Source organism: Nannobrachium achirus, assembly GCF_963921795.1.
Source record: "Nannobrachium achirus genome assembly, chromosome: 4".
NCBI lineage: Eukaryota > Metazoa > Chordata > Actinopteri > Myctophiformes > Myctophidae > Nannobrachium > Nannobrachium achirus.
In genome coordinates this window covers 23757720-23775428 of record NC_137813.1, presented here as the reverse complement: position 1 = coordinate 23775428, position 17709 = coordinate 23757720, and the positions used below count along the sequence as shown (strand labels likewise).

Genomic DNA, 17709 nt, shown 5'->3' with positions numbered 1-17709 from the left:
GAAAAGCTTTTTATTTTATTTCGTTTGCCTGTGAAAAAGGGTAGTCGAAGAACATTTTTCGTCATAGTTTTAGGCCACGAAATCAACTCTACTTAGTACTTACCTCTGTGACCTGCTCTATATCGCGCAGGAAGATCTGCTGGTTGCGCGACACAGAGGTAGAGCGGTGGTAGTCCACCAGCTCGTTGAGCGAGTTGAACTTTACCACCCACAGGAAGTACTTCCCAGCCCCGTCACGCAAAACCTTGAAATGCTGCACATCGTTGCCAAACCTGACGAAGACAAAGAGAGAGAGGAGGTGAGGGACGTGACTCCAGCACTTGTAGAGATGGAGAGAAAGACACCTCTATACCACCAGTGCACAGTGCAAGAGTTAACCTCCTCAATTCTCGCTTGGCAAGTTGCCGTGGAAGTACCAACCCAGGTCATAGGTTTATATGAAGGCAGTGGGAAAGCTGGGACGGCATCCAATCCATGCTTTTCAAACAAATGATTTGTGTGTGTGTGTGTGTGTGTGTGTGTGTGTGTGTCTGTCAGACTGCAAAGACGTTTAATCAAATGAATGAGTCATGCCCGCTGTGACAGACGCACATGTTTATTACTAAGTCGAGCCGATCATAACAAGAACAGTTCAGACAAATATTATGACCGCTTATCTTGCCACCAACTTTACATATAGACTACAGTGGCTTGATATGCTGAGTCTTTATGGGGACTGCAGACAGACAGATGCAGATAAGACTAAATGAGCTTTGTATGCGTCAACTAGGCGTTGCATAAAAGGGAAGCACTTTTGAAAGATGGGAATTGGACTGCAGAACAGCCTGGGGTATCAGTGGCAGGTGATGATGAACCTCAGTCACCAGAGGGCAGCACTGGAAATTAAACAATAATGAAGTAAATAGTAGTAGGATTGAACCGCAATGGATTTGTGACATATCCATGTTGATGCTTTTAAAGGTTATATAATACTTTTGAATAGATGTCAATAAAGTATTCTAACTACAGTATCTATCCATCTATGAAACTGAGGGATATGGGGGGGGGGGGGGGGGGGGGGGGGGGGGGGGGGAATGTATCTTTAGGCAATAATACTAAGGTTAAGTAAGCACATTGTTGAGGTAATTATGTACATACTGTATGTAAATTGAGGTAATCATAATGTACCGTATTCACATTAGTTGAGGTAATGATGTATACGTAATACGTATGCATATTGTGTAATATGATGTGCACAGTATACAGTATATGCACATCGTTGAGGTAATGATGATTCTGATTATATTTCTAAAGAGAAGTGGTACGTAACACATGACACTGTCACGTATAAGCAGCTGCTACTTACTTAACAGAAAGGGAGAAGTCCCCCGGTGCGCTCTCGCTCTCACGGATGAGGAAGGCCCCGTCGTGCCTCTGTTTGTTCAGCATCTCCTCTGCCTTGGCCCGGGGAATCTTCCCGAGGAACCACCTAGTATAGAAGGTAAACACACTCTTCAGCTTTAACACGTTGAGGTGGATCATGTCACTGGCAATATAAGGATCCCCTCGAAAATGAGAGGCGACATCTCAAGGCGTTTAACCTTTCAATAAGAGGTACATTAGATGAAGGCTGAACGATTAATAGTTTTTAAATCGAAATCACGCAATTAGTGAATCGCAGAGGCTGTGATTTTTATTTTTATAATCAATGTGCAACGGCAGCGAGCCCGCTTTATAAGGTCTGACCCAGTGTTTACAACAATGCAACAAATGACAAAGACAGCCAATACACGAGCGTGTAGTGCAGATCTGTGTCTGTGTTTTTATTTGGCGGGCAACACCGCAGATTAATGAATGAGCATAATGATTCATCTACATGACGTTGTTGTTGTCCTTTCCACTCCTGTATGCTAAGGCGACTACATTGCTGTTTAACAGCAGTGTGATAAAAGTTATTTCCATTCCATCAAAGTACTCCATGGCTGCAGATAGTGAACGTTCTTGTAATCGTTGTATAACGTCCTTTAATCCTTATGCATACTGTAGATTAAAAGCTGTCGTTTAATTTGACGTAAGGAAAATCTGAAACCGTAAGTGATATTTTCTTTTGCAACGGTAACCTCCCCCCGCACGTGTGAAACATGGTGTCATGCGGTGATTTTTTTTTGCCCTGAGCATAACGAAAGCAAGGCAGCGATATAAGGTAAATTCTTCCTTGACAATAATGAGAGGCAGACAATATAAAAATGTTTTATATAAAGAGGAACATTCTGGAAATATAACTGAACTGAATGAACCATTGTATGATTGCCAATTTGCCTAGTTAGTAATACTCCAATGCTTTTTAAATGTATTACACAATAAATATTCAACTTAAAGGACAACTACGTTTTTTTACAACAAAGGTTCATATTTTAGATTGTAATTAGAGAAAAGAAAAGATGAGGGTTAAAATGTTTTCATTTACTTCTTTCTTTCCTTTTATCCATTTTAGCAAGTTTGATTTCAGTGGTTGTGGGCATGTCTTCAAGTGGCTAAATATGCTTTTTTAGACACAATGAGCCGACAAATTCTTTATTACTATTTACAGTAACAGTACTATCCCCCATAAGTCAGACCTAACCATGAAAGATTGAGGTGCATGTTGGGAATGGGCTTATTGTGTCTAAAAAGACATATTTAGCCACTTGTACGCATGCCCCCAACAACTGAAATCAAACTCGCTAAAACGATAGAAAGCAGTAAATGAAAACATTTTAACACTCATCTTTTCTTTTCTCTAATTACAATCTCAAATATGAACCCTTGTTGTAAAAAAAACAAAGTTGTCCTCTAAGTTTGACTTAAGGTAGGGTAAAAATAATTTAATCCTAAAATCAAGGTTCAAAAAGGGATGACTAGATTACTATTTCTATGCATTTTATGTATTGATGGATTACCTTGCCATTTTAAGTCGCTCTGTCTGGATTCAAGAGCATCTGCTAGATGCCTAAATTGTAAATTGATGACTGCACAGACACATCTTTTAACAGAATTCTATCATTCTAATGTGACAACATTCTATTGTGAGAAAAACATTCAAATATGACAATACTTTATAAATTCTGATTATTGAGAGTTACTCTCAAAGGGTGCTGAAGAAACTAAGCCAGCCTACATACGATGGCTTAGTTTTTCAGGTTAAAAATGTCCAACCGTGATTTTAAGTCTTTGGGCACATACAGCGTACAGTTGACACAGTTCAGTGTGTAAAGCCATTAGTGATGATGTAACGTATCCAACCTTCACTCAAGGACAGGCCTGTAGTGGACATGGAGGATATAGCTGATATAGTCTGATTTAGAAATATAAGGGGCAGAGAAGCAAGGCTTCTCACTCTTTGTCTCCTTGAATAACATCAGCTTGGGTTGTTTGCATAGCGGAGATTACATTTCAGATTAAACGTTCTGTGCCTGTCAAAATAATAATACCGAAGAAGAAACGCAACACAAATCATGGAAGAGCGCATACCTTTACTCAGCTTTATTCATTTTTACAGTGACGGTACACATTGATCAACAGTAATCATTGTATGTGCCAGAGTTTGCCAAGTGGCTAAATCTTTACCAATGGTCCCTGGACACACATGTATGGTGTGGGGGAAAAAAGTGCAGAACTTGGAGGAACACATGGAGGACAGGCAATCTCCACACAGCCGTATATTTTAAAGCAATCAAACGAGGGTCAGGTAATGACCAACGTGTTTGGGTAAAATAATAACAAAGGTTTTTCACTATTTGGCTCGTACACTTCCGATTCTGGTTTGTGTGCGCGCATGTGTGTGGGCAGAGGGATTGTGATACTAAAGTGCAATGTGCCTGTGGGGAGTTCTGAGACAGCGGCTCTAACAGTGACCTTTATTTCCAACCAAGAAGCATATTCACTTCCCCAACAATAAACAGCACTGGACTGATAAAAGTTAGTGTTCAGGGGGTAAACTGTTCCCTACCTGGAGTCCCTAGTTGATACATGTGCTACTTTTTAGTAGCAGACATTTATTTTTAGGCACAAATAGTGCTCATGGCTAAAGTGTTCACACTGTAGAACCCTGACAAGAGGGAAGTGAACAGAGCTGATAGGATGTGGACAAAAGGGAGGCAAATGGGCTGATGGGAGACAGAGCGAAAGCTCTTCAGCTCCTGTTAATAATTTAAAAGTCCAGTGAGCTCCAAAAACGACAGTGGACACTTTGTGTGCGAAAGTGAAAATAATCTATAACACGACCTGAATGGTAATGCTTTGCTTCTATTGCATTTGTGCAGCGGATACAGTTCTCCAATTGATATAAAGTGATGGCGGGGCAATTAATGGGAGCCGTGGAGTGGAATCAACAGTCCCACGTGGAGACTGGAGACACATTGGCGCTATACTCAGTTGCACGCAAAACAATAAACTGTCTAACAGTTGCACATAAATGTATAGTATACCATAGCATCGTGATCTGCCTTCTGCTTTTGCTAGCTGTCATACTACTACCACTGCATTAAGAGGCTTTGCAATGGGAATTGTTGTGAATGCAGGATCCATGCTGGATCATAACACAGTTTAGTATGTGAACAGTCACAGCTTGTCCGTATCTCTGTCTATAACGCCTGACACTGTGGTTCCCCTGAAACATTACTGTGACGTCACTGTGCTCAGCGCTCACACTCTGACTTCACTGTGATATCAGGAGAACCACACAAACAGATTCCCTTTTACGCCCACATAAATGTCCACATAAAATGTATGTCTGTGTATCTAAGTGTTGCTTGTACTGTGTGTGTGTGTGTGTGTGTGTGTGTGTGTGTGTGTGTGTGTGTGTGTGTGTATGTGTTTTATGTGAGGGGCTTGGCAGCCCAACATGCATAATGCATGATGCATAATATGAGGGAATACAGGCACTACTGATGTGTGATGTAGATGTGGGCTAAAGGAGGCACCAAAACAGCTATCAAACCTTTCACACAATACAGTATCTGCACCATCCAAGCGTTCCCGTCTAATGGCAGAATACAATGAGCAACTATTCTTTAACTTGTTTGGGAAAGTGAATTCCTGTCCATGTACAGTCCCAACGTGCCAAATGGCAAAACCATTTTCCGTCCCACTTTGATCTGGTTGGAAGGAATGACAGGTAGGAAAATGTATCCTAATCCCTAGATGAGGAAGCTATAATGGAGATCAAAAGTTTAACACACCTCAAGCAACAAGATAGACAGAGGCCACTCTGCTCAGGTCACCATCGTCTTCACATGCATTCACCCAGAGGCAACACTTACAGATAATGTCAAAAATTACTAGGGGTGCCACAATACTGAACCAAACCGGTATACTGAACCGAATGGCTCTGTACGGAACCAAACAGCCCATACCGAATGAACCGAATTTCTTTATTTTTTTGGGTGTGGCCACATACAAAAATAATTTTAACATTTTCTGTACACTTTTTTGGAGAAAATCTTCCTCCTAGTATAATCATAACTGATTATCATGTTTCAGGGGGGAAACAAATGATTGCACCCCAACTTTAAAATTAACTGAACATTTTGGATTCTTTATTTTTTCATTTTCATTACCAAGATACGAACCGAACAGTGGGCTGACTGAACCGTGGAACCCCTAAAAATTACCAACCAATAATCCACAGATATTCAAGACCGCTGGCCGCTGGCCAAGAAGTCTGTGCACCTAAGCTCATAAGTAGCCTGACAGTGCACCGCGGGTTCGAGTCATGTACTCGACGGTCTTTGCTGCATGTCTCTCCCCATCTCTCTCCCCCTGTTTCCTGTCCATCTTTAGTACAAACTAACTATAAATAAAAATACCAATAGATAACTTTTCTTTACCAATCGAGGTACTTCCAGCAGTCTTCGGCATGCTTCAAACATCACCGAGCAACTTAATCATTGAAATTATTCAAATTAATAGCTGGGGGACGGGGCAGTCCGCCCTCTATTATATTATGTTTGAAATGTTTCTCTGGCTACATCAAGGTAAAACAAGTCTCTTGGGCCATAACCTGTCCAAGATACTTGTGAAATAAATCCCATAACCCTAACCCTACACTTACAGTATAGGGGTGTACTATGTCACAGAATAGTCCCTTCGACAGGCAGTTACAGACCCCCTACATCTCCCAATTAACATGTGGTAGAACCCCGACCATGACATAATGGGTTCAATATTCAATCAAACATAAAAGCCCCAAGAACATTAATTTAGAAGAGAGCTGAACTGGCACAGAGGATCACTCCGGAGGTACTGTCCTCCACACTTTCTCTAGGGCACTTTACACAGTATAGCTGCAGGATGCTAGGCCAAAGCAACACTTAAAAACTAGGAAAAAAAGTTTTTTTTTTGTAGCCTATTTCAACCAAGTCACTTAAGATTTTGATAATAGGACTCTCAGCTATTTATGCATCCTCTTTTCAAATGAATCTTTCATTGCTTGTACCTTAGAGGAATAGCGTAATTTATCACCACCACCACCCAGAGTAGTCGTGCTGGTCAAGTCTAAAGTTTGAGGTATACTTGGTTGCACTGGAAATAGTTGATCCATAAGCTCAAAACCAAGGGCATAGTATCTGCCTTGCAAGTTGATTCAATATAGGTTCCGCTAGTTTAATAAACATTGTCATAAATACTTTATGCTTCCAGGCAGTCGCCAGTTTCAAGTCTTCTTTTAATCACCATTATGAGTTTTTAAAAATGATGCTGGTCCCATGTATTTATTATTGATGATAAAATACTGTACGCCGTAGGAGGGGCGTGGCTAGCTTGACCAACAAGCTCCCAACCAATAGCATGTATTGACCCACCCTGACCCTGCAGTCTCAAAACGTGTCGCAGCTCAGCACACCATGAGCTTGCAGATCTGCTATTTTCAGTGAGTGATATCAGAGCGAGATAATTCACAGTACAATATGGCATCGACCAAAATACTACAGCATAAGGTATTTCACGGTATAATTGTTCACTACTTTTTAATTAAATGTACTATGGCCCATAAAATAAATATATATTTATTGCTTTATTGAAGTGAAATGTGTGTACATTCCTGTGCATGTGTGTCTGTCTGTGCAAATGACATGTCACGCTTTTATACTTACGGATGAGCCTTCATCTCTATGTAGTTCTTGGGGATGAAGCCATCTTTGCCATTTAGCTCTGCCTTGTACCAGTTCTGGTCGCACTCTTCATTTAATACCTGGCAAAGACAAGAAAAGGTCACACATGAGTCACTGTTGTAGAAAACAGGTTGCAGTGTGTGACGAAGCCAATCCATCAGGTCAACACATAACATGAGGTTGGCGACATACTGAGAATCATACACAGCGTTGTAAAGGGATAATAATGATACATTACATATCAAACTAGTTTTGATTAGTGAGTTGAAGGAGAGTAATTACGCACACATCATGTAGTGTAAGTTTCTACACCCACGCACTTGCTCCATGCTACAAATCATTTAATAATGATGATTTGTTGATACTTCTTGGATCTCTGTCAGGTAATATTTGAAAGATGGAATGGAAATCTACGTCACATACACCAAGAGACTGACAAGGCAAGTGATAAACATCCAACATCTATTAAATTCATTATACAGAATAACAGTAATAAAGATATTTAAAAATAAGAAACATTAACATTCAGATTCAGAATCAGATTCCTTTATTTGCCATTGTGTAATACACATAGAAATCTGTTTTGGCATATTACATGTGTGCATTCAGTTCATTTTTTTCACATATAACATAAAACCGACAAACACAAAACAACACTGAGCAAGAAAATAAACACATATAAAGTGCAGTATGGTTCAGTAGTGCAGCACAGACATAATTCTGGTGTCACTAGGGGGCAGGGGAAGAAGGGAAGCCAGAGTCAGTGAGCAGCCTGACGGCTGAGGGGAAAAAACTGAGTCTGTGGTGTGCTGTCGTGGCCTTCAGATGGGGAGATTTATAATACTACCGCCACCATTCTTATTTCTATTTGATAGAACATGTTTTGTCACATACTCTTCATTCAGAGTGTGAGAGTTCGGAGTGAAAATATAATAACCCTCTCTTTGGAGTAAGAGGGCATTTCAATCACCACCTATGCAATGTTATGTGTCAATGTGACATTCACCCAATCACCATAGAGAGGGGCCATATTCTTGAGACTGTTGAGTTAATTCATTTACCACCAGTGCGAACCTTGGTGATATAGCCAGCAGTTGAGGGCAGTAGTGTGAGACAAGGCAAACATGATCTGCAGGTGTGTCGTGTGTGTGTGTCAACTCAAGACATACTGCCTGACTTTATACTGTTTGGAAGAACGCTACCAAACGCTTAAAGCTACGCTAGATCAATTTCATGCATTCTGGAATGTGTCACTTGGAAAATAATATAAAATTATTAAGCATTTCAGTGGTTTCTTATAGTCCATCTTTCACTATGTAGTATAGCAGGCTGTAGTTTCAAATACATTTATTTGGGTTTATTAGCTCCACCAGTGCATCAGAACACAGCATTGAATTAGTTTACCCGGAGTGAGGGAGTCACATTTCTGACAGCTGGCCCAGGCATTGCAATTTGCGTACTTGTGACTTTAATGTCGTAGTAAGTTTGTGTCTTTTGGCATGTCGAAATCAACCTGTTAATATTGTAGTCGTTACAATTTAGGCATTTAGCAGATGCTTTTAATTCACAGAGGCGCTGTGTATTCCACCGTCAAGTACAAAATGAACATAACCATAGTGATTGTTTAAATCCCCTCCCCAACTGTTTAGATGACACCAGCCATCATTTATGGGCTGTTGCCTGCTTTTATCACTTTGATGAAGGAGAGTGAGATAATGAGACAAACCTCAATAGAAAATGATCACTGACGCACTGTCTGCCTATTGGTTAGTTCCTTCCTATGTCATTTCACTGGTATTGCTGAAGTGGTATTGTGACGCAGCTACATGACTCTACACATTAACCATTGGTCATACGATACCACAATGACTGCAAAATCAACTTCTCCACACATGAAAAAGAAAAACCAAAAAGGCCAAACCCACTTTTTTTCTCTTCTAAAAAAAATGGACATAAAGAGTAATGGAGGAAATGGTGTGTGCGACATCCTTCCTCCTGCTGTACGCTTGTTGTGAAGTGAACAGCGTGAGAGGGGGATGGAGGAGAGAGATGAGGTGAGAGAGAGTGTGTGTGTGTGTGTGTGTGTGTGTGTGTGTGTGTGTGTGTGTGTGTGTGTGTGTGTGTGTGAAATGTTAAGAGAGGAGAGGACAAAACACTAAGTGGGTGTGCCCATTATCTGTAATACGCTCACCGACAGACTGAAGGGTTCTGACTGAGGTCTAACCTGAATCTCACGCACCCCGACCCTCAGGTGAGGGAGCCCACAGATAGGCGCCAAATAACGTATTCATAGAAGAATAGGCCTAGGTTATATACCATTAATTTAACTTTTTTTCCATTTCATGATGTAGAACAAAAGTTATTCTGAGTGGGCGATGTGTGTCACTTCCCCATGTGCAATGATAAAAATGTGATCCGAATCAGTCTGTGAGACCCATTGGACACATGGATCATGGAACATTTGACAAAAATAGGCTAACACTTGGTGAAAATAGGCAAACACTTAGCGAAGCTACAAACGCATTGTATTGTGGACGACCACATCTGTAGATCTACACGACCTTGGGAAGCTCAGTGACAACCGCCAACGACCTCTCACACATGATCACACTACATGTCAACCACAACAAAGTCTTAAATTCATGCATGCAAACAGCCCAGAGGTGAAAAAGGTGACAAAACATCGGGTCGGGTATCTTTGCGCGATTCTAACTCAGTTAAACACAGATTGCATTGGTACCAAACACATTTTGCAGAGTGTTATACTACACTTGAGTCAATCAGTACCAGTAAGACTCCCTAATCGGGAGATAAGCGACCGTCAGGTTGCATACACAAACTTTAAAAGGCAATGGTAGCCAATCAGGAGGGAATATGGGAAATGGGACAGATCCATGTTGATGACATGACTTTAGAGACACTGTGTACCTCTTTGTGATATTAGGGCAACATCTGTAGGAGCAGTGTCCAAAAATGTGTTTTGCAAGAATGGGACTCATGGTGGTGCTAGAAGAGGGCCATGTGAGAAATGAGTGGAGGTTGTGGTTTGGCAGCCAAGGAGTGTGTGTGCAAAGTTTGGCATGGATAGGGGCAACGGTGGCGGGGATATGAGTGGGGCAAAAGTGTGACCTGTGACGGACAGACTGACAGTTAGACTGACAGACTGACTGACAGCCGGTGGAGGTTTTGATAGTTACAAATCTGACTGACAGCCGGTGGAGGTTTTGATAGTAACAAATCTATATGCTCAGTTTTTGAGCAAGAAATTCACATTAAATCCCAGATGAGATCATACAAAAAAATTACAGATGCCAATTTATTCCTGGCTCAACATTATCTACCATCCAGTAAAAAAGTATGCTCCCACTGCTAAAAATACTTGTAGGCTACCTAAGGGCCTGGGCCGTTAAACAACATTAACAGTAACATTATTATTAACATTGTCAACATTAACCTTAAATCTACACCAGTGGTTCTCAAACCTTTTCAGGTCAAGGACCCCACTTATTAGCCCATGGACTCCCATTTGAAAAGATGAGCCAGTGACCCCCCATAAGAGAAGATGTTTTACCGCTCTAGCAGGAATTCTCAACCATTTTAATTTCAAGGACCCCCAGTACACAGTTTGGCCGAGACCGGGCCAACGGCACCGGAGAATAGCTGGTAACAGACTAGGGATGTGAAAAAAAATCGAAAATCGACGCGCCGATCGACTCACGCCCACCGCGACTCAAAAAGTACGAGTCGAAAAATCGAAAAATATATATATTTTTTTATTTTTCAAAAGTTTTCCCCCCAAAAAAGGTTTTAATCGTTCAAAAACGTTATAAGCGTTAATGTTTTCCATATGTGAGAGGACCGTGTGTGTGTGTGTGTGTGTGTGTGTGTGTGTCTGTGTCGGAGACGAGTGCATGCCTGTGTTGTGCATTCGCATGCATGCGGCGCTAGTCAGGTCCGCGGACTACTGGTTGAGAAACACTGCTGGACCGGGCTGATGCGCGCGTCATAGCAGTGCGCGCTGACTTGCCTGACTGTATCAACTCTATGGACTGGATGCTTTTGTTTACCTCCTGCCTCTGCATGCATGCTTCATTGCTTGACACGAAAGCTTGCTTGGTAATGGCAGCGTCGCCGTCGTGTGCGATGATCACAAAATACACGTTAATGCGACACACCCGTGGACGCGGTCGGTTTGATACACTAGCCTGGGGTGCGCTAGCCTGAGCGCCCCCACTACGTTCCATGGACTTTGTAACTCCGCTTCTAGTCTCTAAAGAACAGACTCCATGCTAACGCAAGGAAGAGCAATTATTTATTATAATTATTATTAGGGCTTTGATGCAAGTTCTGATGGGTGCAGCTGCATACGTTGTGTTGCTTAAAGTAATGCGCCGTTGTGCTCTCCTCTCAGCTGCTGCTTAGCGAAAAAAAAGGGAAAAAAGTCGATCGACGCGTCGATTTTCGGCCGCGACGCGTCGATTCGCCAATAATGCGTCGATTAACATCCCTATAACAGACGCACGGATGGACGGACGCACGCACGGACAGACAGACAGACTGACAGACAGGGACGAAAATATAGTCTCCCCATGCCTTTGGCTGGTGGAGACAAAAAGCTATAGCTCCCCTGGACAGGTTATGTTTCAAGTGTTGCAAAACTAATTTGGTATATCTTTTTTTTATTTCCACTGCAAAACAACCATGAACTGTCTGTAAGACAAAGCAGTGTCAAATACTGCATATACATTGAATTGATAGATCATATCTTGCCAAACATGTGTTCAGTACATCACAGAATCTGGACCTGGATTATAAGCACCACAGAACAGGCTGCGAGAAAATGTCAAGCTGCTATAAGATACATGGACCTAATCCGTGACTCACAGACTTAACTGTTGTCTCATTGAATTTTCAAACAGCTTCAGCTTAAGCCAGGGCTGGTAGTAAATCTCATCCTCCCCAACATAGTACAGTAGAAGATGGTGAGTCAATGTTATTCAGAGGAGCAAAGTGCTAAGTAAGATAAGTACAATTCTGTGTATTTCATCAGCTCCTCATCCGCAAAAAGCGCAAGAACATCTACTGCTGGATGAGTCCTTCCCCGGAGGTACAACAACACTGGGTTTATGCCAAAAGAACAGAACTGAAAATCAACAGACAGCAGTCACAGCACAGTTTCCCTCCCTTCCACTGAATCCCTTAACACGTACGTCACCAACCCTCTCTTTCCCGCCCCCAATCCATTGCGCCCCAAAATATAGCCAGTGTTTGATCCAGGATCCCTATCCCTAACTAATACTATGTTTTAGGTGGTCAAGGTCAAATCTAATTCAGTGCACATGGAACGTATCCGCCTTTCAATATGCACCCATAAAATCAATGAGTGTATGCACAATAGGCTGGTGCCCCCCCCCCCCCCCCTTTATATTGTTCCATGACCCACTCATGTTTTACACACAACTGTGCAGTAGAAATACACTGTAGAAGCAACAGTGTACCAAACGGGGGCTACCCACAGGTTTGGCTGTGTTGCTCATTCCACAAATGCCCGATGCTTACAAACTGTACCTCGTTGTAAAGGTGAAGAATCAACGATAAAAATGATATAAAAACACAACACAAATTGGTATTATTAATTAAAGGGGAGATATAATGGACCGAAGCCAAGTTTCCTTTCTTTTCCTTTATATATACCAGTGTATTTGTGAATTTTTAAGTCCTTTCTGTCTTTTCTTTTTTTTGCCAGAGTCAGTGCCAACATGGCAAACAGAAACATTGTGTCTGTGTGTGTGTGTGTGTGTAGCCTATCACTTCTCCTCACTTCAGCTCAACCCAACCCACAGACTGTGCTAGCAGCCCATGTGCTCCAGTGAGCTTGCAGCGTGGCAGCTGTCAGAGGACTACCGCAGCCTGTGGAGGAGGAGGGGAGAGGTTAGGAGGGAGGGCCCTGTTGCTGTGCGTGTCTCAAAGAGACTCTGGAGGCTTTTGTCTGGGGGAGTGCATAAATGTGCAAGTTGGAGAAAAATATAGGTGGGCAGATCACAATCACAGAGATAGAAGCATGCGTAATGGTATGTGCATAGGAACTGTAAACTGTCATCAAGAGATGGGAGAGGCGAGAGATGTGCATGCGTGCGTGCGCGCGTGTGTGTGTGCGAAGCCTGATAAAGACAAAACAAAAGGGCAACAGGCTCTGCCCCTGGGCTGTGTGCCCAATACTGTGAGCTCTAAATGACCTCTCTTTGCACCAACATTATGAGCGCACACACCTGCTCACCCCCTCTCCACAGACTGAGCGCAGCAATACAGCTAGCTAGCCACTGCACACAGTATTGCCACTAAAGAAGAGCGCCATTGTCAGGCTCAAAGGTTTTCTGTATTTTTGTGCGTGCAGTTCTTAACGTCAGCTTGTCTATTATCTTTTCTCCAATAATTCGAAATTTGACTTAAATCTGATTATCAAGACAACTGACAACTGCAGATACATTGGCAATGTACGTCAGTTATGGCCAACTTGTTCAGCTGAGTGCTCGCCTATGCTCTTTTAATAATGTGTCTAGTCGAGTCACTCAGCGCTGACTCACACAAAGCTCTCATATTGTGATGCCCTGGGCTGGCAGACACGAGCAGACAGTGTTGCTGTGACTGTCACAGGCGACATCCAAGGCTCAGCGCTTGAAGCAGAGAGGGGGAGGTGTTGTGTGAAGTCACTAGAGGCAAAAGGCACACTCGCTCACCCTGACCAAACACAATGAAGCAGAAACATGAAAAAGAAGCAGTGCAAAAGGGTGTATTTGTTTCAAATATAGCATTCTACACTGTACATAAGTCATGAAACCTTCCAACATTACAGAGCAATAGCTAATTTACATTTTAAGTGTACCAAATGGACCCATCTGGTTACATTTGTACAATCCCAGAGTTAAACTAGAGATACTGTTCCTACGAAACAGTGTGGGCTCGCTCGTACTATATTCTGCTGCGTGCCAACTGTCATGTGAAGCTCAACCAATACTCCAGCTAACACCACTCCCAGATATTCCACACCTCATTGGCCAAGAGCCTTTGTACTGTCTGAGACAGAACTCACGCGACGGAACTCACTCTATAAATAATGAAGATAACATACTGGTCTAGCCTTTCAGGCAAGCCCACAATTAAGCAGTAAGGGTTTTACAGTGTATTGTTAGTTAGGGTTTTACGCCTGGACGCGTTGTGATTGTCTAGAGGGACACTTGATGTAGTTCAGTTCACCCTAGGTGTAACAAATATCCGGGTTCTGTCCGGGCGCTGAAAACACACACATATTGTATAGTATATACAATACAATATAATATAGTATATTATGGGCAGTACAAAAAGTACACATATCATGCATACATCAACATAAACCAATTTTACTTAATCATGGAAATGTTTGGACCAGGCACAAAAAATGTGGATGGCAGTAATATAAATGGTAAGACAAAAATCATTTCCCAAAGTTCATTCAAAGTTTATTGTATGCCATTGACCAAGCTTCACATGACGCTTTGTGATTGGTTAGTGGGACGCTTGATGAAATTAACTCATATATTCACCCCTCATTTCACACTAGGTGTAAATAATGTCCAGAAAAATGTCTGAAAGTTGGCCTACATCTGGCTTAGATCTGGCCTATATTCTGACACAAATGGCTCAATGTTTGTTGTACGCTCAATCACGATTGAGTATAGCAATTTCATCACTATGACATCAAAACATGACTGTTAATGAAATTAAATCATAAATAGCACCGCTCACTTCACACTAGGTGTGAGTGGCCCCTGCCCCACCGCAACTACTTCATATTCATCAGAAACTGACCAGAACTCTGACCATGGGACTCTGGCAATCAATTAATACCTTTGCAACCACTATATTAATGGCAAGTATTTCCTACAGCTTTATAATACAGTATCTGGCTTAAAGTCCTGTTCGCAATTTGGTGTTAGGGGAGTTTCTCACCTGAACTGAGTCAGTGGGTCCCTAGACATGAGAAATCACAGAGGTGCTCGTCCGCCATAGTGCCAGGAATGGCGCAATGGCCAAATCAAATATGGCTGCCATCGGCTATGATGAAAATCCAACTTTTCTGTTTCTGGGTGTATATGCACATGTAATACCTCTATTTGGACTAATTGTGGTGTGGGGAATTCATTTCTGATATTGTTTTGACCATTTTGGGCGATTTGGACCTCAAACGGTCATGGTCAAGGTCATTTTGCTATTCCGAAGACCGTGGGCCATAACTTGGCCATTGTTAGGAGTAAAAACAGGTGCAGTAGGTCTAAATCAACGAATGCTGACATGTATAATTCATTTCTGACATTGTTTTGACCATTAAGGATCATCTTGTCTTTGAAATATCAATGTCAATGCCATTTTCTAAAAACGATTTTGTTCATTACTTGCACTTTTATAGTATTTTTTGTAAGTTTGTTACTATTTTATAGTAAGTTTGTTTTGTTTATAACAAAAGACATACTAGTGGGAAATAAAACAAGTAAACATCCACATTTAACTTTAAAGGGGGGTTTTAAATGGGTGTTTAAATGAGCAAATAAGACTATTTACGAATAAAAGTGACAAATAAAATCACACAACAAAAGCACACACAAAATTAAATAACAATTTCCCTCAAAGTGCACCATATTAGGATTGTGTGCATCCAAGTTAGTATGATGTGTTTTTACAGGATGTATTCAGCTAGGCAGCCATATCCTCGAGAGTCGAAGTGTTCCTTGCATGTTCCATTGGTTCTAGTCTTTCCTCAGGTTCCTTGGCTGTTGCAAGCAGGTGGCAAGACATGCACTAGAAAGGTGCCTTGTTGGTCTCAGGCAGCAGTTGTACTTCTCTGCTACCAATGCTGTCTTGTTCTGTCAAGGTCTTTGCCTCTCCAAAGTTTGTTAGATATTGTATTCGGTCAGAAGCCATAGCTGCATGCTTAGTCCCCACCTGGCCCATGCAGTCATCTCCAGTTTCCAAGGCATATGTCCCCTGATCACTGTCTTGGCTAGTGGTGCTCCAAGATGAGAGACTGCTTGATGCTGTAGAAGCATGTGCCGCTGCACACCTAGTGCCATACTGCTACCAGATCTACTTAATCCCCAGTGCTTGGAAGTATCACTACGACAACTCTCTGGGGTCCACTCATAATCCTGGCGACCCATTATTCCCTCCATTAGGTTAGGGTTATGGGTAAGTTTAGTTATAATAGGGCCAGTTGACTCCACATGTACCAGCAGCTTGGTGACAGCCTCCTCAATCTAGTTCAATCTTTGGGATCTCTTCACCTCCAGCCCCTTTTGCAGGGAGCCACTCATCATCATCAGAGATAACAGAGTCGATAGACGCACCCATCCCTCATCAACTTTACAAATTCTGGGTGTTTGAGGAGAACAAACAGCTCTCCAGCTGTGTGTTCGGAATATGGTGTCCATTCAAGCTTGTGGCGATGTATGTAGAACGGCTGCCTTGGAAGGTTCCAGGGTCGATTTATGTCTCCTCCTGCTTATTTGTCGAAGTGTCCTTAAGCAAGACACTGAACCCCTAACTGCTCCCCATGAGCACCTTGCATGGTTTCTTGGTGTGAATGTATGTGTGAATGTGTGTGTTAATGGGTGAATGTGAAATACATTACAGCGCTTTGGAGAAGAGCGCTATATACTGTAAATGCAGTCCATTTACAATTATCAGCTCTGTTGTCTCTGTTGATGATGTCGCTAGTGGAGAAGAGATCCCAGACATCTTGAATAGGATTGAGGAGGCTGACACCTGGTGCATGTACAGCCTCCATTATAACTAAGCCTATCCCTAACCTTCACTAACCTAATGGTCAGAATAATGGGATGTCGGAACTATGAGCGGACCCCAGAGAGTTGTTGTCTCCTTCACATTACTGCTATACTACACCCCATATTTCCAAGCACTGGGGATGAAGGAGATCTGGCAGCAGTATGGCACTGGTGAGACTCACTTGCACTGCATCAAGCAGTCTCATCTTGGAGCACCACTAGCCAAGACAGTGATCAAGGCACATATGCCTTGGAGACAGGAGATGACTGCATGGGCCAGGTGAGGATTAAACATGTAGTTATGGCTTCTGACCGAGTACAATGTCTAACAAACTTTGGAGAGGCAAAGACCTTGACAGAACAAGACACAGTATTGGTAGCAGAGAAGTACTACTGCTGAGACCAACAAGGCACCTTTCTAGCGCATTTCTTGCCACCTGCTTGAACAGCCAAGGAACCTGAGGAAAGACTAGAACCAATGGAACATGGAACAGGGCATGACATAAAGGCTTGTCCTGTTGTCCGGGACAAGTGCCCATACTATGGAGTGGAGGGAGCAAGGGGGGTCATTAGCCGTCCTTTTGTTATTATTTCAATGTATGACATTTTTATCCGGACAAGTGACTTTTGTCTCCGGACAAGTGAATGGGAAATATACTTGTCCAAAGGACAACTGCCTCAAAAAGTCAATGTCAAGCTCTGATGGATGGAAGGAGCACTTTGACTTTAGTACACTCCTGCCATGTCTGAAGCAAGACACTCGACAC

General features: G+C 42.3%; 1 protein-coding gene across 2 annotated transcripts in view; it reads right to left on the bottom strand.

Moving 5' to 3' along the window:
• Nucleotides 1–17709, bottom strand: part of grb2b (growth factor receptor-bound protein 2b) — a 46144-nt gene that overhangs the window by 3848 nt on the left and 24587 nt on the right. The window contains exons 3-5 of one of the 2 annotated variants that reach the window (XM_080723587.1): nt 7110–7207; nt 1346–1468; nt 104–272 (exon numbers count right to left, since the gene is read on the bottom strand). In XM_080723587.1, the coding sequence (XP_080579713.1) occupies nt 104–272; nt 1346–1468; nt 7110–7207 (390 nt within the window). The remainder of the gene's footprint in view (nt 1–103; nt 273–1345; nt 1469–7109; nt 7208–17709) is intronic. The other variant, XM_080723588.1, reaches the window with a different exon arrangement.